General features: G+C 38.6%; 2 protein-coding genes across 2 annotated transcripts in view; both read right to left on the minus strand.

Annotated features, from left to right (window-relative positions):
- Positions 1-433: 433 nt before the first annotated feature.
- Positions 434-20,455, minus strand: prtfdc1a (phosphoribosyl transferase domain containing 1a). The gene is made up of 9 exons (XM_026947943.3): positions 20,182-20,455; positions 18,871-18,977; positions 17,827-18,010; positions 16,273-16,338; positions 9,964-9,981; positions 7,046-7,128; positions 6,375-6,421; positions 4,882-4,958; positions 434-3,871 (listed from the first exon to the last, which is right to left on the minus strand). The coding sequence occupies exons 1-9, from the start codon at positions 20,212-20,214 to the stop codon at positions 3,824-3,826; spliced, it is 663 nt and encodes a 220-aa protein (XP_026803744.1). The 5' UTR covers positions 20,215-20,455; the 3' UTR covers positions 434-3,823.
- A 1,078-nt stretch (positions 20,456-21,533) lies between these two features.
- enkur (enkurin, TRPC channel interacting protein) overlaps positions 21,534-21,645 on the minus strand; it is a 6,281-nt gene continuing 6,169 nt past the window's right edge. Inside the window, exon 5 of the mRNA XM_034306549.2 lies at positions 21,534-21,645. This exon is cut by the window's right edge and continues 257 nt beyond it. The gene's annotated coding sequence lies outside the window, so the exon portion shown is untranslated.

The raw sequence follows: 21,645 nt of genomic DNA on the forward strand, positions 1-21,645 counted from the left end.
ACATTTGTAAATAGTTAGTTAGAAAGATGGCGCTCTCTTGATTCTCATCTTACTCGATCTCAGTTCAGCCTTCGACACTGTTGATCACATGCTTTCACTTAATCGACTGGAAACTGTCTTTGGTGTATCTGGGACTGCCCTAGATTGGTTTAGGTCATATTTTATGGGTCACAGTCAATTTGTCTTTATGGATGGTGTCCCACAGGGCTCAGTTCTTGGTCCCCTGCTTTTTAGCATTTATATTTATCCTCTTGGTCAGCTATTAAGATACTATTAAGATTCTATTAACATAGAAATATGTTACAATTATGACTATTCAATTCTATTGTTATAAGAATCTTTTGCAATATTTTGCTTCTTCAGATTAGATGTTGTAACATGCAAATAATCACAAGAAATTAATGAATAAGCAACTCAGCAACTTTTAGCAACTTCTTCAATTTATTTTAAGGATGGACACTTGCCCTTGTCTTCTAATATGCTGTAATTTCCAGGTGATTCGACGCATGTTTTACAAACATAATTCAATTTTCAGTTCTCATATTTGGTACACAGGAAACGTTTGTGAAAAAGAAGAAGTGTGTTCTCATCCAAAAGCCTGTGAAAGCAGCCTCAGTGATGGATCTGAAGGTCTTGATTGCGTACCTACAGCATTCTCCAGTCCCAACCCCATGACAGATGGTGACTTCTGATGGTTCTGCTATTCTCACACCCAGGCTGAGTCATGGAATGTTTTCTGTATGTGCGAGAAACTCTCTCAGCCAAACATTAGATCTGGCCAAGCTCAGAACCATTAGGCCATGAATCAAAAGCATAGCAGGAAAGGAATTAGATCTTACAACATCCTGGTCAGTAGTACAGATCTTTATCTTCTAAGCTAATACCACACACAGGCTTGTTGTCTATCCCAGACACATTTCTATTCCCCAAACACCTTAAAACCTTTATAATGTGGTTATAATTAGTTGTTCTGGCTATTTATATATATTTCACCCCCTTTGCCTTTTTCCTATTTTGTTGCATTACAATCTGGAATTTAAATGGATTGATTTTCAAAGGATTTACATTTGATTTACACAACATGCTTACAATTTCTGAGATGCAAAATATTTTTTATTGTGAAGCAAACAAAAAATAAGACCAAAACAACAGAAAACTTGAGTGGGCATAACTATTCACCCCCTCAAAGTTAATACCTTGTAGAGCCACTTTTTGCAGCAATTACAGCTGCAAGTCTCTTTGGGTATGTCTATGAGCTTAGCACATCTAGCCACTGGGAGTTTTGCCCATTCTTCCAGGCAAAACCACTCCAACTCCTTTAATTTGGATGGGTTCCGCTGGTGTACAGCAGTCTTTAAGTCAGACCACAGATTCTCTATTGGATTGAGACCTGGGCTTTGACTGGGCCATCCCAACACATTTAATTGTTTCTCCCTAAACCAACTGAGTGTTGCTTTAGCAGTGTGTTTAGGGTCATTGTCCTGCTGGAAGGTGAACCTCCTTCCCAGTCTCATCTCTTGGGCAGACTGAAACAGGTTTTCTTCAAGAATTGCCCTGTATTTAGCACCACCATCACTCTTTCAATTCCGACCAGTTTCCCAGTACCTGCTGATGAAAAACACCCCCACAGCATGATCCTGCCACCACCATGCTTCATTGTGGGGATGGTGTTCTGGGGGTGATGAGAGGTGTTGGGTTTGCGCCAGACATAGCGTTTTCTTTAATGACCAAAAAAGTTCAGTTTTAGTCTCATCTGACCGCAGTACCTTCTTCCAGACATTTGCGGAGTCTCCTATGTGTCTTTTGGCAAACTCAAGACGTTCTTTCTTGTTTTTTTTCTTTAAGCAAGGGCTTTCTTCTGGCCACTCTTCCATAAAGCCCAGCTCTGTGGAGTGTATGGCTAACAGTGGTCCTATGGACAGACACTCCAGTCTTTGCTGTGAAGCTCTCCAGCTCCCTCAGGGTTATTGTTGGTCTTTTGGATGCTTCTCGAATTAATGCTATCCTTGCTCGGTCTGTGAGTTTTGGTGGGCGGACCTCTCTTGGCAAGTTTACTGTGGTGCCATATTTCTTCCACTTTGCTATGGTGGATTTATTGGTGCTTTGTGGGATATTCAAAGTTTTGGATATTTTTTTTGTAACCCAACCCTGATTTATACTTCTCCAAAATTTTGGCCATGACCTGTTTGGAGAGCTCTGTGGTCTTCATCGTGCTGCTTGCTTGATGTTGCCTTTTGCTCAGCGGTGTTGCAGACTCTGGGGCTTTTCAGAGCAGGTATATATGTAAGCTGAGATGATGTGACACTTAGACTGCAGACAGGTGGACTTAATTTAACTAATTATGTGACTTCTTGAATTAACTGGTAGCACCAGAACTTATTTAGGAGCTTCATAGCAAAAGGGGTGAATACAAATGCACACACCAATTTTCAGTTTTTTATTTTCAAAATTTTTTTGAAAGGAGTTTTTTTATTTCATTTCACTTCATCAACTTGGAGTATTTTGCATAGATCCACTACATAAAAGCCAAATGAAAAGCCTTTAAATTCCAGGCTGTAATGCAACAAAATAGGAAAAAGGCAAAGGGGGGTGAATACTTTTGCAAGGCACTGTAGATATTTAATGAAAGTTGATTTGATGTTCTTCAGCACTGATCTTGGCAAAATTATATTTCCTCATCTTTACTTTCAAGGAAAAGACAGGCTATTTAATCCGATTGTTTATAATAGAGCTGAAGTTAAGCAGACAACCAGATATTTGAAGGAAGTTTCTGAGGGCCACATCAGCCCTGACTGTATTTATCACTTTATCTCATAGCCTTGTGTTTTGGCAATAAATTTCCACAGAACTCTCGGTAATAACAACAATAAATCAGCATTTTACGAGGTCCAGTATGATAAGAATCCCAAATAAAGGCTCCTTCACAGAGAAGTGTTTGAATGTTTGGCCATCTTTTTTTATTTTGCTGTATCATTATTATTCTATTAATATGACATTAAATCATTCACAGCAAAACCTGACAAGAAATATTATAAATGATATAAAACTTAATAAAACCACCAAAATGCAAAATCCTGGGCTGTATTCAGGAGTCAGTGATGTAAGTTCAAAAGTGAAGTCAGTATTTTTGTGGGGAAAGTTCCTTGTATTAATTTGATGCACTTTTCTTAAAAATAATGTGCCATGGGTTTGAAGGATAAGCTGACTCTTCTGCTGCACTCACAACTCACTTTAAGTGTTGTTCATAATTTTATCCATAAATAATTCAGTGCTCAGGATAAACAGGGTGTCTGATTCAGATCTGTCTCCACTGATATGAGCTATGTGACTTTAATTTTTAATATAAAATTAAAAATTAAAATTTTGTTTTTGAGTGTATTTACAGCCAAATCATACTTTTCAGCGTGACATATTGTAGTTACATCAAACTATCAGATAGTGGCGCTGGACTTACACCTGCTCCTCACTCGGGATGATATCATGGAAGAAAAAAAGCTCTTAAGTTCAAGATCAGAATCACATGAAACTGAGACACGCCTCCGATTTAGACAAACTCCGCCCTCTGCATGCATAACTTTCACGCAACCTCTGAATCGCACTTAAGTCTGTAGTTACATCTGAAAACTGAGTAACAGTGTGTGTCATTTCAGTATTAAATCCCCACTATATGCACATAGGTCGACTCTGAATACAGTCCACAGTGAATTTACCTTTTCACAAAATTACAAAAACCTCATGACAGATACGCCACAATGAGCTTTTGTTAGTTTGAAGTGCTATATCAATGTGAGACAAGAACAAACCCTGGTAAAATGCCTGTTTCTCACAACTTATACTTCAGCTTCCCCCTTTCACTGATCACACAGATGTGCTGCAGAGAGAGAAAGAGAGAGAGAAGAAACAGTTCACTATATTTTCTACTAATTTGCTATAGAATAACAGCAGCTCTGTAGTAGTGCAGCTGCAAATCACAGGTTTATATTAATGCACTCGTTCTAATACGTTATCGTTTCCATAGTAACAGCTCGGACGTGCACAACGGATGCTCATCCACATAAATGGAGGTAGGGAAGAAGGAGCCTAGAGAACATCTAGGAGGTAAAGAAGAAGGAAACTAGGGAATGTGTCAAAACTAAAGAAGAAGAAAACTTGGGAATGCCTGTAAGCTAGGGAAGAAGGAAATTAGGGAACGCCTGGAAGCTAGGGAAAAAGGAAATTAGGGAACGCCTGGAAGCTAGGGAAAAAGGAAATTAGGGAACGCCTGGAAGCTAGGGAAAAAGGAAATTAGGGAATGTCTGGAAAGTAGGGAAGAAGGAAACTAGGGAATGCTTGGAAGCTAGGGAAGAAGGTAATTAGGGAATGCTTGGAAGGAAGGGAAGAAGGAAACTAGGGAATGCTTGGAAGCTAAAGAAGAAGAAAACTAGGGAATTCCTGTGAGCTAGTGAAGAAGGGAGTTAGTGTTGTACTTCACGACTTCTAGTCGCCAGGGGAGGAGTCTAACACCTGGATATCCTCTCATGCTGAGAGCTTCAACCAAGTCATGACATGACAGTGAAATAGCATTGTGTGTGAGTGTGTGTGTGTGTAGGATGTAGGCTACTTTATCATGCTTTTACTTCACTAATTTGAGTTCATTCTGAGCGAATACAATAACATGTGCGTCATGCTGAAATTCCCAGTGAATGTGGGAAGTGAAGGCATGTTTAACAACTCCAGAGTGTAAGGCAGTGATGTGTACGCTGAGTTTATCATGCTAATCTGCCTGGAGGAACTGGAGGTGTGGGAATTTGACTATGGAAAGCAGTGTGGGAGTGGAGCTTTCCTGCCCTTCTCTGCTTTCTGTCTGAATCAGAGTCTCACTAAACATCTCAGAGAACTCACGTTCAGGTCTCGGAAGTATTCGTTGTAGTCCAGAGCGTAACCAACAACGAAGCGATCAGGGATGACAAATCCAACATCTGCAGAGATGGACATAAAGAAACGGGAAAGAAAGCAATGTATATAGTTCTGATGTACAAAATGTAATAAAGAAGAAGAAGATAGCGAGTTAGTTTGATTTTTCAGGAAGAAGTTTCAGCTCACATTTCCATCATTTGTGAATTTGCAAGGTTAAAGATCACCTAGATGACCTCCATATGACGTGAAATAAACTGCTTAGTGAAACAAATTTATTTTGCGTCTTGCAAATTGGAAAATTGGCCTTCTTTTCACCAGGCAAATTTTATTCGTGTTTGTTCTGACCACTCCTTTACACTAACCTCAAAACAACAGAGGTTTGAGAGAAGACTGAAGAGAGAAGAACCGCTCAGCGTGTGTGGAAATGGAAATGTTAAGCGCTAGCTGAGGATTTGCCTGTACCATTTGCAAAACACCTCACTGTGATTTTTTTAGTGCTAAAATGAACACACATTCGCTGTGCATTGTGGGAAATCCTAAAATATGACTAAAATCTCACTTTTTTTTAAAAGGATTTGAATGGATTTGATACTTTCTAGCATTTAACACATTTCTTAAAATGGCCAATGAGCAAGAGTACTTGCTAGTCATGACTTTCAGGATGCTTTCACACCTACATAAGTTTCTTTGTCGAGTTTGAATCGAGTAAAAGTCAACACTTCTGTTGGGTTTGATATTTGGGTTGGTTCGCTTTCTCCCTGCGCTTCATTGAAACTCCTGTTTGAGGGGTGTGTAGGGCTGAGAAGGTCTTTGTAAATCTTTTATTCACTGGTCAGAAATACAGCAACAGAAAACGGAAACATGAAAAACGAAAATGTTCCTGCAAATCCAGTTATTTTTGGAAAATTGTCTCTTTTCTTTCCTGAGTTTCCATGTAAGACTCAGTAACGTGAACCTCAAGCAAATTTACTTACACCCCAATTTACTGAACATTTTGTTAAAATCAGTCACTTCATATGAAAGACCTGAAGGAAAGTGACTCCAAAACAAATCCATAAATTAACACATAGTCTAGCCATTCAATTAGGACAAAAGTAATGGCACCCTATAACAGGAGGAGGAGCTAGTGTGTGTCTATGGTAACCATTTTCAGCTCTCTGTAAGCTTTACCTTTTATGGACTTTTGTGGGTGTGTCTAAATGTAAATTGCCGTGAACAGCTGATTGGTGTTTATCAGCACACGCACATGAGTCCAAAGAACATTAGAAACGTTTTTGTAAATTTCAGTTTGACCACGGAAACATTATGTATAAGCACATTTATAGACTATAAGCAGCAGAGAGTGCCTCATAAGTACAATCTTGAAATCTCAAAACTCAAAGCTTCCCTCCTTCACTGCAGTTTTATTTTCTTTTTTAGGATAAACCGTTTATTTGGACATGCTCATGTGGATGTTGGAGGATTCTGAGAAAACTCACAGTCTGGAAGCTTTGTAGCTCCGCCGGGAATCCGCTTTACCAGCAAGCTGAAGAAACACACACACACACACACACACACACACACACAAACAGAACAGCACATAAGTCTGACTCGCTAAACACTGCCAACCAATCCATCTTTTCAAAAGGTTGTAGACGGTAAACTCCAAAATTATTGGCACCTTTTAAGAGAAAAGGCAAGAATGATACAAAATTCCAGTCAAACAACTGATGAAAGAACTTTTTTTGTGCGTTTAAAGAAAAATAAAGTCGTCTTTTGTTTTTTGTCTTCTTTTTTATTTTTAGATAATTTCTTTCAAAATCATGCAGCAAAACTATTGACACCTTTAAAGAATATTACAAATTAAAAATGTATTCTAACAAAGGTCAGATGACTCCCTGTTACATGGAGCCTTAGTGTTGTTAAATATAAAGTACACATGCCCAAAAAAATGTTTTCAAAATTTGTGCTCAAGTAAAACTACAACATCCCTTATATATGTAGCTTAACAATGCATTTTTAATCAAAGGGTGCCAATAATTCTTGACTGGACAAGTGATTACAGATGCCTGAGATTGGCCAGTTTCCTTCTGCACCATGGTATCCATTAAACTGACAGAATGAACCAGTGAAAACGTATCATAAACATATCATTTTGTTTATTTCTCACCCGGCCACTTTGACAGTCTTGGGCTGGAACTTCTCCACATGCTTCAGGAGCATCTTCATGGTCTTCCCCGTGTCCACTATCGCCTTCAGGGTGAGTGTGGTATTATCAATTTATTTATCAGTGTATATACAACTCTGCTGTGTCATGTGTGATCAGCATTTAGAGGAAGCATGGTGGAAATAGAGGATGTAACAAGAGAGAAATATAAGCTAGGTTTAAGATAAAACTCACTGTAGTGCTAATCATTAAACTGCAGATGAAGCAGAACCCCACTATTCATATATCAGCTGTTCAACAAATATTAACCTTCAGAAAGTCCTCATTCACTCATACATTTCCATTAAAATACTAATTTCTTCTCCAGCAATTTTAAAAAGAGTTGCTGTTTGACAGATACACTATATTACCAAAAGTATTCGGTCACCCATCCAAATGATTAGAATCAGGTGTCCTAATCACTTGGCCTGGCCACAGGTGTATAAAATCAAGCACTTAGGCATGCAGATTGTTTTTACAAACATTTGTGAAAGAATGGGCCGCTCTCAGGAGCTCGGTGAATTCCAGCGTGGAACTGTCATAGGATGCCACCTGTGCAACAAATCCAGTCGTGAAATTTCCTCGCTCCTAAATATTCCACAGTCAACTGTCAGCTTTATCATAACAAAATGGAAGAGTTTGGGAACAACAGCAACTCAGCCACGAAGTGGTAGGCCACGTAAACTCACGGAGAGGGGTCAGCGGATGCTGAAGCGCATAGTGGAAAGAGGTCGTCGACTTTCTTCACAGTCAATTGCTACAGAGCTCCAAACTTCATGTGACCTTCAGATTAGCCCAAGTACAGTACGCAGAGAGCTTCATGGAATGGGTTTCCATGGCCGAGCAGCTGCATCCAAGCCACACATCACCAAGTGCAATGCAAAGCGTCAGATGCAGTGGTGTAAAGCATGCCGCCACTGGACTCTAGAGCAGTGGAGACGCGTTCTCTGGAGTGATGAATCACGCTTTTCCATCTGGCAATCTGATGGACGAGTCTGGGTTTGGAGGTTGCCAGGAGAACGGTACATTTCGGACTGCATTGTGCCGAGTGTGAAATTTGGTGGAGGAGGAATTATGGTGTGGGGTTGTTTTTCAGGAGTTTGGCTTGGCCCCTTAGTTCCAGTGAAAGGAACTTTGAATGCTTCAGGATACCAAAACATTTTGGACAATTCCATGCTCCCAACCTTGTGGGAACAGTTTGGAGCGGGCCCCTTCCTCTTCCAAAATGACTGTGCACCAGTGCACAAAGCAAGGTCCATAAAGACATGGATGACAGAGTCTGGTGTGGATGAACTTGACTGGCCTGCACAGAGTCCTGACCTGAACCCGATAGAACACCTTTGGGATGAATTAGAGCGGAGACTGAGAGCCAGACCTTCTCGACCAACATCAGTGTGTGACCTCACCAATGCGCTTTTGGAAGAATGGTCAAAAATTCCTATAAACACACTCCTAAACCTTGTGGACAGCCTTCCCAGAAGAGTTGAAGCTGTAATAGCTGCAAAAGGTGGACCGACATCATATTGAACCCTATGGGTTAGGAATGGGATGGCACTTAAGTATATGTGAGTCAAGGCAGGTGACCGAATACTTTTGGTAATATAGTGTATAAGCCAATGTTCCATTAATATGCTTGCCTTTTAGCGTGCTCACTGCCCCAGTTAGCTTCCATAGAGTTATTATTGCATTATTGTGGTCAAGAAAGGGAACTGCAGCAAGCGCTAATAAATAGAGGCCCACTGGGGCAGGAATCACGCTGCCCCATGCTCGGAGGAGAAGCAGCACACAAGACAGGATTGAGCTTTAAATTGATGATCTGAATTAAATCTACTAAATTTCCACAAACAAAGGCAAAGTGTAAGTGCAGGCAGTGTGTCAGTGATGTACAGAACCATTTCTATTGTAAGATATAATGTAAAGACTGGGAGAGGGAAAGAGGGATTATTGAGTGGATAATGTCTGTATATCAGAAACGGATGCACACTATGGTGACCTTGTTTCGCAAATAACAGCTGAGAAAAAGAAGAAAAATGTGTCTTACTTTTTTATGCCCACATTTTTGAGCTAGTTTCAGGAATTTGAGATGCAGTTGGGCTGGAAATTTCACTGAAACCTGGCAACCCTGGTTAATGACGTTACATCGAACATAGTTGAACAAAGATGCGTCTAAAACTGATCAGAACGAGCTGCTAGACTGTACGCTGGATGAGTGCATGTTATTGAATCTCAACTGCCTAAATATTCACTATGGGTGCGTTTTAAACAGCTCCCTAGGTGGTGAATCAGTAGATCATGTATGCGAGTTCAGGCACTGGTAAGTACCATGGCTCACTACACATTTCCGGTGACATGACTACGTACTCGCATTGTAAAGCGTCACCACTGACATTTAGCAACAACAGGCAGGACCGATACCTTTCTGACATTTTATGTTGTATAAATTTGTTAGCTTAATCACAGGAGTTTGTCCGCCATTTTATTTTTTTAGAGCTGAGAGGCTTCAAAAAAATATGACGTCATTTCCAGTAAGGGAACATAATGCGCATTGATGCTCCCTGGTTTTTGTGGTGCATTGTGGGATTTTTTAGGGCGCAACTTTCCAGTGCACTGGGAGGATTTTGCGATTGAGACAGCCCTTAAAATGGCCGCCTCCCTGATCAGCGCCCTGACTACTGACCTAGGGAGCTGATTGAGACACACACTAGATCATAGACTATAGCATAAGGTCAAGTGTAATGGCCTCTCCACTTCATTAGTCTGATGTATGTTATTATTAATGGAGTCCTGCAAAACCAAAATCTATGGACATGAGCTACTACTACACACACACACACACACACACACACATACATATAAAAGGCAGTGATGATGTGGTCACTTACCTCAACAATCAGGACATTCTGTATTACATGTAAAGAGAAGAAGATGTGTGAGAAAGGTTAGAAACTCAACATCATACATAAATAACAGGTGTGAACTGTATAAGAACAGTGGGAATCTACGATTCGATTGCATTCGATAGTACACACTATACATTTTTAGTAACTTTAGAACACTTAAGAGTAGTTTGGCTGTTCCTTAAACAGGTTTTTAAGTAGAACGCTCTTTTTTTTAACTCTTAATTATCCAGCGAACCCTTCGGGAATCCTTTCTGTAGTGAGAAACAGGACATTTTGAAATCCACTTTGGTCCAAATTTGTGTATGTGTTTGCATTCTTCATATCAAGTGTGGAAACTGAGACTCATGGCCAGACTTCCTGTTTTTGTTTTTGTTTGGGTTTTTTTTCTGTTGATTTAGCCTCATGTTTTGTGTTTTTTAATCTACTGATTGTAAGATAAGCTGTAAAACGCTGTAGAGGTCCATTATCATTCAGTTTTTCTCAGAAAGCGTGTGGGATGAACACATTTACGACTCAGATGTTGAATACTGAAATATTTAGTGCATAACGATATGTTATGTAGAATATTCTGCATATAGATATTTAGAAATATACACTCCAAACCGACAGAAATGATATCAAGTCAAACCTTATTTTATAAGCAGCCGTAGTTATATACAGTACTGTGCAAAAGTATTGGCGCTATATTTTTAGTACAAACTTTGTTATAGATTTTTATTTTATGATGTCTACATTATCGAGTCAGTACAGAAACTTTTTAGATTCCAAACATTAGTTTTCAAGCACAAAATGAAATGTTACAGAAAAACGTTTGTATGTCAGTAAAGAAAGCAGCAGATTACGTAAGAAATATTTTTCATTTCTTTGCAGTTGCCTAAGACTTTTTCACAGTACTGTATATATAAATGAAATATCGGTCAGATAAAAAGATTGTTAGATTATGTTAAACTGTTAAAGCTGGACTGTGGTCTTCAGGAACCCAAACAGATTATAAGGATTAAACAGTTTTGTTTTCTGTTTCTCCTTTCTGTACTGAATGCAGATGTTTCAGCGCTTCACCATCACTCTTGTCCCTTTTTCATTCCAGTGTAGAAGCCACAAAATTTAACATTAAAAAAAAAAGCCATAGCTGAATGGAAAGACTCATGCAAATAAGCTCCATCTGTTTGAACGTTCAGGACAAGACTAAATACAGTCCCGGTTACAGTTAAACCATTTGGTGCTGCTCGGGCCAAATAACACATGGACATGTTTACTAAAACTGCAACACATGCACAAAAAGGTTCTTTAATGAACCTAAAAAAATGAAACATGATAAAGGGTTCAAATGAGGTTGCCTTGGTAATATTCCAGCGTTCAGCTACACGGATAACTAGATGTGCTTTGAAGCAGAGATTTACTTGTTAGCTACATTAGTTTTGCACTAGAGCTACAAGGCTAAAGACTTAAATGTCAGATACTGAACACGTCTCGAAGTTAAACCTGACACTGGAGACTCCTTCCATAAATGTCAATGAACATCTCCTTTATGTGGAGCGTCCGCTGTACATGTCCCTGTGAATGAGCTGTTGCTATAGAAACGATGATGTATTAGAACGAGTGCATTAATATAAACCTGGGGTTTGCTGCTGCACTACTGTCAGAGCTGCTGTTATAGAAAACTAATCAACACCTTCTGACATATTTAAAGGACTTTTTTTTTGTTTTTGACCTCAAGAGTAAGTCTAGTAGGAGACAGTATTAAATTAGTGCCATTAGACTGCTGACGTAAGCACAACTGAAGCTGTGTGAGCCGCTTGGATAAGGAAATGCATCAACATCCTTCATGAAGCTATGAGGAATTTATTGTAGCTCTACTTTAGTTGTGTCTGTTTGCTTTTATCAACTTTCTCTCAGGTGGCCTTAATTTCTACCACAGTACTGTAATCTCTGAATTAATTCCTACAAGTAAAGATGTAAAGTGTGTGTGTCTGTGTGTGTGTAGTAATAAACCGTAATTGCGTCTTTCTGTGTCTGTGCTACACATGACTTCCACATAACAATGTCAGATCGGCATCGAATATCACAAAGCAAAGGAAGTTCATAAACAGTTCAAGATTGCAGTTTCGCAAAAGCGGTTGTTGTGAAAGCGTCGTCTCCGGGGCTGAGCTTTTCACTTCCCTGAATTTACGCACAGATGATGGGAGGACAAATTAAACCCAGTATCGAGCTTAAACAACAACAGATCAGAGCCGGAGTTGGGGGTGGGGAGGGGTACAACTCCGTGAGGTTCTGCCGTTCTGAGGTTTGTTTGAGTTTGTTCGTTTGTGGCTGCTGTCGTCTGTTTGTTTTCGCTCCAGCCGTCTGTACCGTCTACGTTTACATACGAGATTGGATGATGACGACGGACTTGTTATCCACGCCGGCCTTGCCCGTAACGCCACGCTTTGATGTGGGCTTGTGCCAGAAACAAGGGCAGGAGACATGGCAGTGTTTTCTCAGAGCTCAGTTTGTGCTGACGTTCTGTGTGCTGTCCTGAGGCGGTGTAAAAAAACCATGTTGGGTTTTTGTGTTTTTGTGAAGGTAGCCACCAAGATCAAGCCCAGCTGAAGGAAATTTGTGAATGGCATGTGTTTACGAGCGCAAATGCCCTGTTTGAGAGAACTGGTTTTCCCCCAGCTAGCGCATTTTGAAACTGATGCAATCTAAGCTAAGTTTTAGAGCTCAGAGGAAAAGCAACAAAAGAGCTAGAGATTTGTTTATCTAACCTTAAATCAACATTTAAAATCAGTGTTTCTTTCTTAATCTTATGTTGGACAACATGACATAAACTACAACAGTAATTTGTATCACACAACTGGAATAATTCCAATAAACAAACTTCTATAATATCAGTAATGAGATGTACGCAAGCGACGGAAACATATAGCACTGAAAGTACATCGGGTATTAATTTAGTGTTGTTTTCAATGTACAGTATATCCATATACTGTAAAATGCTATTCACTTGAGTATGGATGGCATTATTTGAGATTCAACTCAGCTACCTTACCGTGAACCTGCTAGCACTGGCAATTAGCTAGCTAATGTTAGACAAGTTAAAGCATTTTGTTAATACAGTGAACGCGAACTCAAATTGAACACTATATTTATTTACCCATACCAACCATCTTTCATTCTAAAACTACTCTATGCCATTTAGCTAGCTAACAAAAGTTAGCCCTTTAACTAATCTTGATCTAACAGCAAACAGGCTAGGTCTGATTTACCCATGTATAAGTTAGATAGATAATTATTCAAACTACTGTGCTATGAAGGTCATCGTATCTATCTCGACACAATGCAAAATGTGACCTTCTCTTCATTTTACTAATGTGGCTATAAAACAGCACGTTGTTTCTTACTTGAGTGAAATCAGTTTGTATTTTAAGTGAAACTATTAGCTATTTTGTGTCCTGTTGCACAGCGTCGATGGGTCAGGTGAAGATGCGTATTAGGATGAAGCATTTTTACATGAAACCAAATGATAAACCCAGAGAGTAAACAAACAACGGCTTCCAAAGGGCTCAGCAGTCCTTCTGTTCTGCCCTCGCTTACCCAAGAACTTCAACAAATATCATAAACCAATTGCGTCAGTAACAAAAGTGCCTGGCTAGCTCAGCTGGTAGCGCATGAGACGCTTAAGCTCAGGGGGATGTGGGTTTGAGCCCCATGACAGGTGTTAAACCCAGCCACTGGGGTTGCATGAGCTAGTGCGCTCTCAGTACCAGTCCCAAGCCAGTATAAAATGGGAGGGTTGCATCAGGAAAGTTATCCAGTGTAAAATCCTGTGCCACGTCATATATGCGGATCATAAACTGGATTTCCATAATGGAGAGGGAGGATCTGCTGTGGCGACCCCTAACGGGAGCAGCTGAAAGAACAACAATGATTGTGTTGGAAACAAAACATACACACGTCAGAGTTCTCCTAGTCTGGATTAATCCCTGACAAACCAGGCATGCGCTGTGCTGATCATTTTCATTGTGATGTCCTGGTTAAGGGTCAAGGTTTCATGGATGGATGAGACACATGACTGACCTTGGTCTGATCATGACAAAATGGGAATATTGTGAGATTTTAGTGGGATTTAAGCCAAAACAACAAACAACAAACAATACTGTGATACACCAGTAAGAGCTTTATCCTGGTCAGGGTCATGGTGGATCCAGAGTGTATCCTGGGAAGACTGGGTGGGAGAGATACTAGTCCTAGTCACCAATCCACCTAATGGGATGTTTTTGGAAAACTCAGAGGAAACCCAGAGGAAACCAATGCAGCCAGCTACCTGAGCTTAGGATGGAATCGGTGACCCTGAAGCTGTGAGATGGCAATGTGCACCACCAATGCCATCAACCTTCCTACACAAATAAAACTCCTGAGGACAGTAATGACTTCTTAGAATACAAGGACTATTAGCATGCTAATCAGGAACAAGTTCAGAAACGTAAAGTTAGCAAAAACTACCAAAAAGTCGATGACTCACTGAAGTGAAGGTGCTGTCGGTCAGAACAGTGGAGCATCTAGCTTAATTTCTGCTGTGAAAGTGAATATTTTGATTTCTTTGCTTGGTTTGTATAGAGTGTAAGAACATCCATGTCATCAGGTGTTAAGTTGCAGGTGTGAGTAAATGTGTTTTCAGACGTGCTGTGCCTTACAGAGTGAACAGACTGAAGAGGAACCATAAATGTCACAATGTTCAATTCAACTTTATGTGTTTATCAATTTTAACAATAGACATTGTCACAAAGCAGCATTACAGAATCCAGATGTAGATTTAGATCATTAATGAACAAGCCAGAGGCGACAGTAGCGAGAAAAACTCCCTGAGAAGTCATGAGAAAGAAACCGGGAGAGTCAGAAGGGTAGCCGATTGTCATTAATAAACCAGAACCGTATGTGCCTAATCTCAACCATACATGACCTGGAAGTGAACTGAGTGTGTTCTCATCATGGAACTTTATTGTTTTTGTTAGAACTCAGGCTCTATAAGATGGAACTATTCCAGTTTCTCCACTATTTCTCTCTACAGCTCTAGACACTATTAGAATAAGAGACACTAAACAGTACCACTGCTGGACACTGATGCTGTAGCTTTAAGGGATAGCTTTAGAATATACCTTACACTCGGGACAGTGATTGGAACGCTGCGTACATTTCAAACTCATTTAAGGAAAGGAATAAGATCTTAATCTTAATCTGAACACTGTTTCACCAGCTGATGGATGGATTTAAAAATTCTCCAGAAATGCACAAAAACGATTTCAGATTTTCCAATTTAAAAGTCAATATCTTGTAAAACCCTGTCAAAAATTACCATTAAACATTCATCAGACTCAGTCTATCACTGATTTAAAAAACAAACAAAACAAAAAAACAGCTAAAAACAGATATATATATATATAATTTCACTTAAATTTTCATTATTTGACTCTCTGTTATTGACAATTTTACATATATATATATATATATATATATATATATATATATATATATATATATATATATATAATTTTTCAATTCTATTTTATGTAATTATATAATATTTATTATATATTATAAATACTTTATGTTGTTAATAGGTTCTTCTTTCTGTTACTGCTGTCGTTTGTTTCATCATCATTATTATTATTATTATTATTATTATTATTATTATTATTCACATATTTAATTATTTTATTTTTTCCCTACATTTTGTATTTTTTTATGTTTGAGGTGGATTTTAAATATATTAAACTTTCTAGATACTGTACTATAAATAAAGTTGTATATTAATATTATTATTATTATTATTATTGTTATTATTATTATTATTATTATTGTTATTATAGAAGGAACGATATCACTTTTCTTTTCTGATACAATACTGAAAATCTTGAGGAGTATCAGCCGATACTACACAGTTAAACTCTTTCCCACAAAACCACTTCCATTCATCCATTCTCTGTACTGCTTTTCCTACACAGGGTTATGGGGAGCCTGGAGCCTTTCCCAGGGGACACCCTGGACAGAGTGCCAACCCATCACAGGGCACAATCACACACACATATTTCCAGTTCTAAAAATACATTTCTTTTCCAAATCCAGTTCCAATCTTTGCTGTTCATTACAGGATCAGATATCTGATCTACAGTATTTTGCTGGTCTTGGCCCAATGTTCAGCCTCGAGTTTATTGAGAAATAGTAGTGTTTTGAGTTAGAATTTTTGAGGAAGAAATCACAGCTGCTGTGTTCTGGAGAGAAATAAAATCAGAGAGGGAGTCCTGCGCTTACTTTTCCTTTCAGCATGGAGAGATCCTCAGGGCCGATGATGTGCAGGTCTTCAGTGGAGCGGTCGTTCTGCCGTCATCACAAACACACACAAACACACAGAGACAAAAACACAACGTGGTTTATTCCTCTTATACCACAGCAATGTACCAATCATTACAATGTTTTATTTACTAAAGAACGACACGTACTTATTATCCGTTTATAGTTACATTAACAGGGTATTTCCTGTTGTCACTTATGTTATAGCAGCTATAAACAGTCTTTCCCTCACCAGCCTCTCTTTATTCTCTCTCTTCAAAGCGCTGACACTGGAGACTCCTTCCATAAATGTTAAATAAACATCTCTTTACAGTAAACTTCACCGTATCAACATTTACACACGTTCTTTTCTCTAATAAAAGTCTGTGTTATATTGGAGTGAAATGAGAAGTGGTTATGATGCTTGTGTTAAGAATTTCACAAAAAAAAAAAGTCCTAATCAGGATTCTTAGCTTCCTAAAGAGCTTCTACTCTGAATCCTTTCTAAGAGCAAAACTGTCTGTTATAGAGAGGAACAAACAGAAAAGCTGTACGCAGCATATTTTCCACAACAAACATCACTCTTCTAACTCTGTGTGTGTGTGTGTGAGTGTGTGCGCATTTTAATGATTTTGTGTTTTACTGACAATGTCCTTGTTCTCAATTCTCAGAGAGTTAATATAACAATAGCGCCATCATCTGGAGGAAAATAACAAACAAAACCAGACTCTAAACACTTTTACACACACTGACCCTCTTAATCTCCTCTTTTGCTTATATGGTCATTTCTTCCTGTCAGTCCCTGCTTATATTTCTGCCAGTTTTTGATAACTGAAGAACTTTTTAAAGCTCATAAATGCACCGGTTTAATACAGATGTGGTGTTTATATATATATATATATATATATATATATATATATATATATATATATACATGTATATACATATATATATATATATATATATATATATATTTCATGATCTCATATTCAGCAAATATAAGACAATGTGAGTGTTGTAGTTTCACATGTATTAAAAAAAATCAGTAGTCAAAAAGTTAATAAAATAAAAAAAAAAGTGCCAATTAAAAAAAAAATTACTATAAAATATTTTACTAATAATGCACAAATAAAAAAACACCTTTGCTTTGGTTTATAATAAAAATAATAATAATAATAATAATAATAATAATAATAATAATAATAAAAGCATCTTATTTACTGCTAAAGTGTGAATCTTCAGGTGAACTTTGCAATTGTGATGCATTGTTTCTTATTTATTTATTTATTTATTTTGTTTGTTTGTTTCTTTGTTTGTTGTTAATTAATTAATTAAGTAACCAACTTTTGCTTCCTGTCATGCCACAGATCTCTTTGGCAAGATGCAGTTTAATTAAAGTCAGTATGCTAAATTATTAAGTTATATTTTGTGATATGATCGTTCATGGCGTCAGCGTCATCACAGAGTCGTGACGCTGAGGGACCACACGACCCCAGTCCCAGTCCAGCTGCTGTTTCTGAGCGATTCTGGTCCTACCAGGTAGCTCTTGAGGCGGATGAACTCCACGCGGGTGGTGATGGGGCGATCAGAGCTCTGGCTTTGGGCTTTAACAGATTCCACCAGGTCAGCGCAGAACTTATAGCCTCCTTTCAGAACACACAGAACCATCAGGTTATCATGCCCCATGTCCTCCAGGATATCTCTGGCTAAACACTCGATCCTGAAATAAACATACAGAATAAAGACACAGCATGTGCAGGGTCACATGGTAAAATTTGATATGATAAAAATTCAGGAAGAGAAAAAGAGGGAAGCGTATAAAAGAAAGAAGCAGGGTTTTAGCTTGACGTCTGTCATATGCTATAAGTGTAGAAACATAATTTACATTTATATTGACATTAGTTCAAGTTTTCAATTCAATATGAAACATCATATTTTTTATCTGTTTATTTACATTTAATGCTGTGGAACATCCACAAAGATATGTTTTTCTCTCTCTCTTGAAGTTAATAAAACAAACAAAAAAAAAAAACGCAGCTTGTCATGTTACCGAGAAACGGCAAAGCATAAACTCCTCTGTCCTGAAAGTTCCAGCTTTACCTCTGACTGTTACAAAGCACTGACACTGGAGACTCCTTCCATAAAGGTTAAATAAACATCATCTTACAGATCAACAATACACACCTTGTTTAATCCGTTTCGCTGTACACGTCCCTGTGAATGAGCTGTTACTATAGAAACCATAACCTATTAGAACGAGCGCATTAATATAAACCTGCGCTACTGTCAGAGCTGCTGTTATAGAGAATTAATCAACACCTTCTGACCAATCACAATCCAGAATTCAGCAGTGCTGTGATGTATGATGGTGTGTGTGTATTGCAGTATATTGAGGAGGTTCAACATAAAGAGGACAGAAGAACAGAAATAAGAATACACAATGTAAGTACACAACAAACACAGTGTCTAAAGTCTGAAGGTATTTTGTTCATCAGACAGCAGAGTGAATTTCATTGAACAGGTTTAGTGATAGATATAGCAAGACTAACATCATTGTAGATTTTGGAAACACTCATTTACCTGTTCATGATGACGCCATGTGGGATGTACACACTCTCCACATCATCACGGTAATGCTCCGGATACATGAACAGCTCTAATTCATAACCTGGCCAATCATCTGCTATCTGTCATTTAAACACACAATTAAATCTGAAACATGTCGTAAATGACATCGCACTGACTCAAACTCTAAAAAACATTTGTGTGAAAAACAATAATACTTTTATATTATTAACCCTTTCATGCATAAATTATTCTGAGCCTCTAGCTTATTTCGAAGTTCAGCATGGGGCAGTGTGATTCCCGCCCCAGTGGGCCTCTATTTATTAGCGCTTGTTGCAGTTCCCATGTTTGACCACTAGGTGCAATAATAACTCTATGGAGCTGAATGGGACAGTGAGGACACGGAAACACAGAACATCGGCTTCTTTCTGTTAAACAGTAACATTTTTTTCAGATTGTTGATCAGTGGAAAGAGGTGATTAGTATGTGAACAGAATTTAAAATGGATGGAGTTGTGAATCAGGACTTGATGAAGATTAATATCTGTTAGGTGACACTTTATGGAACACTATTGCTGCTATGCTATCAATACTTTACAGTTCACAGGGCATGTCCTGTGTATTTATTGTCCTGCACTCGTCTCACACTGCTGTGTATGTGCACGTTATGCAGGCTTGTGTACTGTTATGTGTTGCACCGTGGTTCTGGAGAAACGTTTCAATGTATACAAGCTATACAGAGGAATGACAATAAAAACCCACTTGACTTGTTAAACTGCTGATATAAATGGTGGCTCTTCCATTTGCTGCATTAGTAGAGATAATTCAGTAAATGTTTCCTTTCTACCAGCTGGCCAAGAAGGTCTACCAGTTGGACCAGCCTGGCCTGTGGTTTGGCGGCGGGTAGCTAATCCAACCAAGCTGCATTTTTTTAGCAGAGAGTCAACACGTCTGAGGTTTTATTTTATCTTGGAGTGTGTTGAGACCAAATAATGGAAGTGTCTCATGTTACAGAAAAGTGTAAACTCCTGAAGAAAACTTAAAGTTACAGCTTTACCTCCGAATGTTACACAGCACTGACACTGGAGACTCCTTCCATAAATGTTAAAAAAAAAAAAATTCTTTACAAAAACCTCACCTCTGTACACATCCCTGTGAACGAGCTGTTACTATAGAAACAATAACGTATTAGAACGAGAGCATTGTGATCTGCAGCTGCACTACTGTCAGAGCTGCTCTTATAGAAAACTAATCAACACCTTCTGATCAATAAAACAGGAAGCGTGTAAAATGTAAATGAGTTATGAATCAGAAGTTCCTTATTTACCACCACAGCCTGGTCTTTCCGTCCGTCCTCCATCACGTGTCCGGTTACAGGAAGAATCCACTTCAGTAGGAAAAAGTAAACAGACACACAGGATGAAGCAGAGGAATCCTCCACAGTCCAGATCTCTGTAAACGTCCCGCATGAGGCGAAGCGTTCCTCACAATGTTCATTCTGCAGTAATGAAATGATTGGTGGTGTATGATAGAGCAGGAGCACGTGGCTGTGTGTGTGTGTGTGTGTGTGTGTGAGGGTGAGTGGATTAGTCAGAGGAACAGTGTGTATGGCTGGTCATGCCCAAGTTATTATGAACAACAGAGAACAGATACACAGAGAAGTGTATCCTCTTCACTGTCACCTTCCCCTAAACACTCTGTGTGTGTGTGTGTGTGTGTGCTATTACAGTAAAATACTGATCGAGATACTGTTACCATCCTAACGTTGATTATTTTCCTATAATGTCCCCAAGTGTATTATTCCTCTTATACACTTTTATTTATGAAAAAATGACAAGTTATACTTTTGTATGTACGTATTAACATCATACTTATAGCTCAAATTCAAATTTTATTGGTCACATACACAATCACACACAGTACGACATGCACTGAAACGCTTTTTCTGACTGTCCCTGACATAAAAGTAGAATTTGCATAAAACTATATAAGTAGGAAAGGGAAAATATAAAAATATAATGAGCGAGCCCTGGAGCCGTGGTGAAAAACAAGAGGTTAAAGAAAAGGAAAGTGCAAAAAATAAACAAAAACAAACAAATTGTGGTCGGAGCGGTCGTGACAGCAGCTGACCTCATCAGCGCCATCTTGAATCCTCTCTCTTGTTTAAAAGCGTAAACTCCTCTCTCCTGAAGATGTCGGAAAATGTAAAGGTACAGCTTTACCTCTGACTGTTACAAAGCGCTGACACTGGAGACTCCTTCCATAAAGGTTAAATGAACTGTTTACAGCTGCTATAACACAAGTGAGAACAGGAACTTGTTTTGTTGGCATTTCACAGCATTACATATAACTATAAATGGATAAAAATTATGACATGTCATTCTTTAATTAAAAGAAATGAAAAATTCCTGAGGTATAATAGAAATAAAACACTCCAGGACGTGCTGTTATAGGAAAATAATCAACTTCAGGGTGGTAACAGTGTCTCCGCTTCATCACAGCATCACAGCGTCATTCAGTCAGTTCCACAATTACTTCATTTCATCATTTACAGACACAGAGGAAAGTCAGTAAGTTCCACTGAAGTGTAATAATGTGTGAAAGAGTAAGATGTACAGGAATAACAAGAACAGTCTTCCTGCTCGGGAAAAAAAAAAGAACACAAGCAGAAGCAATGCATCAGTTAAAACCTAAAACCTTTATTTCTCTTTAAGAGCAAGACGATGCTGGTAGAAACGCAGCATACGCATACGTAACGCTAACTGATTTCAGAGCACATGCTGGTGACCAG

The sequence above is a fragment of the Pangasianodon hypophthalmus genome, chromosome 1, assembly GCF_027358585.1.
Source record: "Pangasianodon hypophthalmus isolate fPanHyp1 chromosome 1, fPanHyp1.pri, whole genome shotgun sequence".
In the NCBI taxonomy this organism is placed as follows: Eukaryota; Metazoa; Chordata; class Actinopteri; order Siluriformes; family Pangasiidae; genus Pangasianodon; species Pangasianodon hypophthalmus.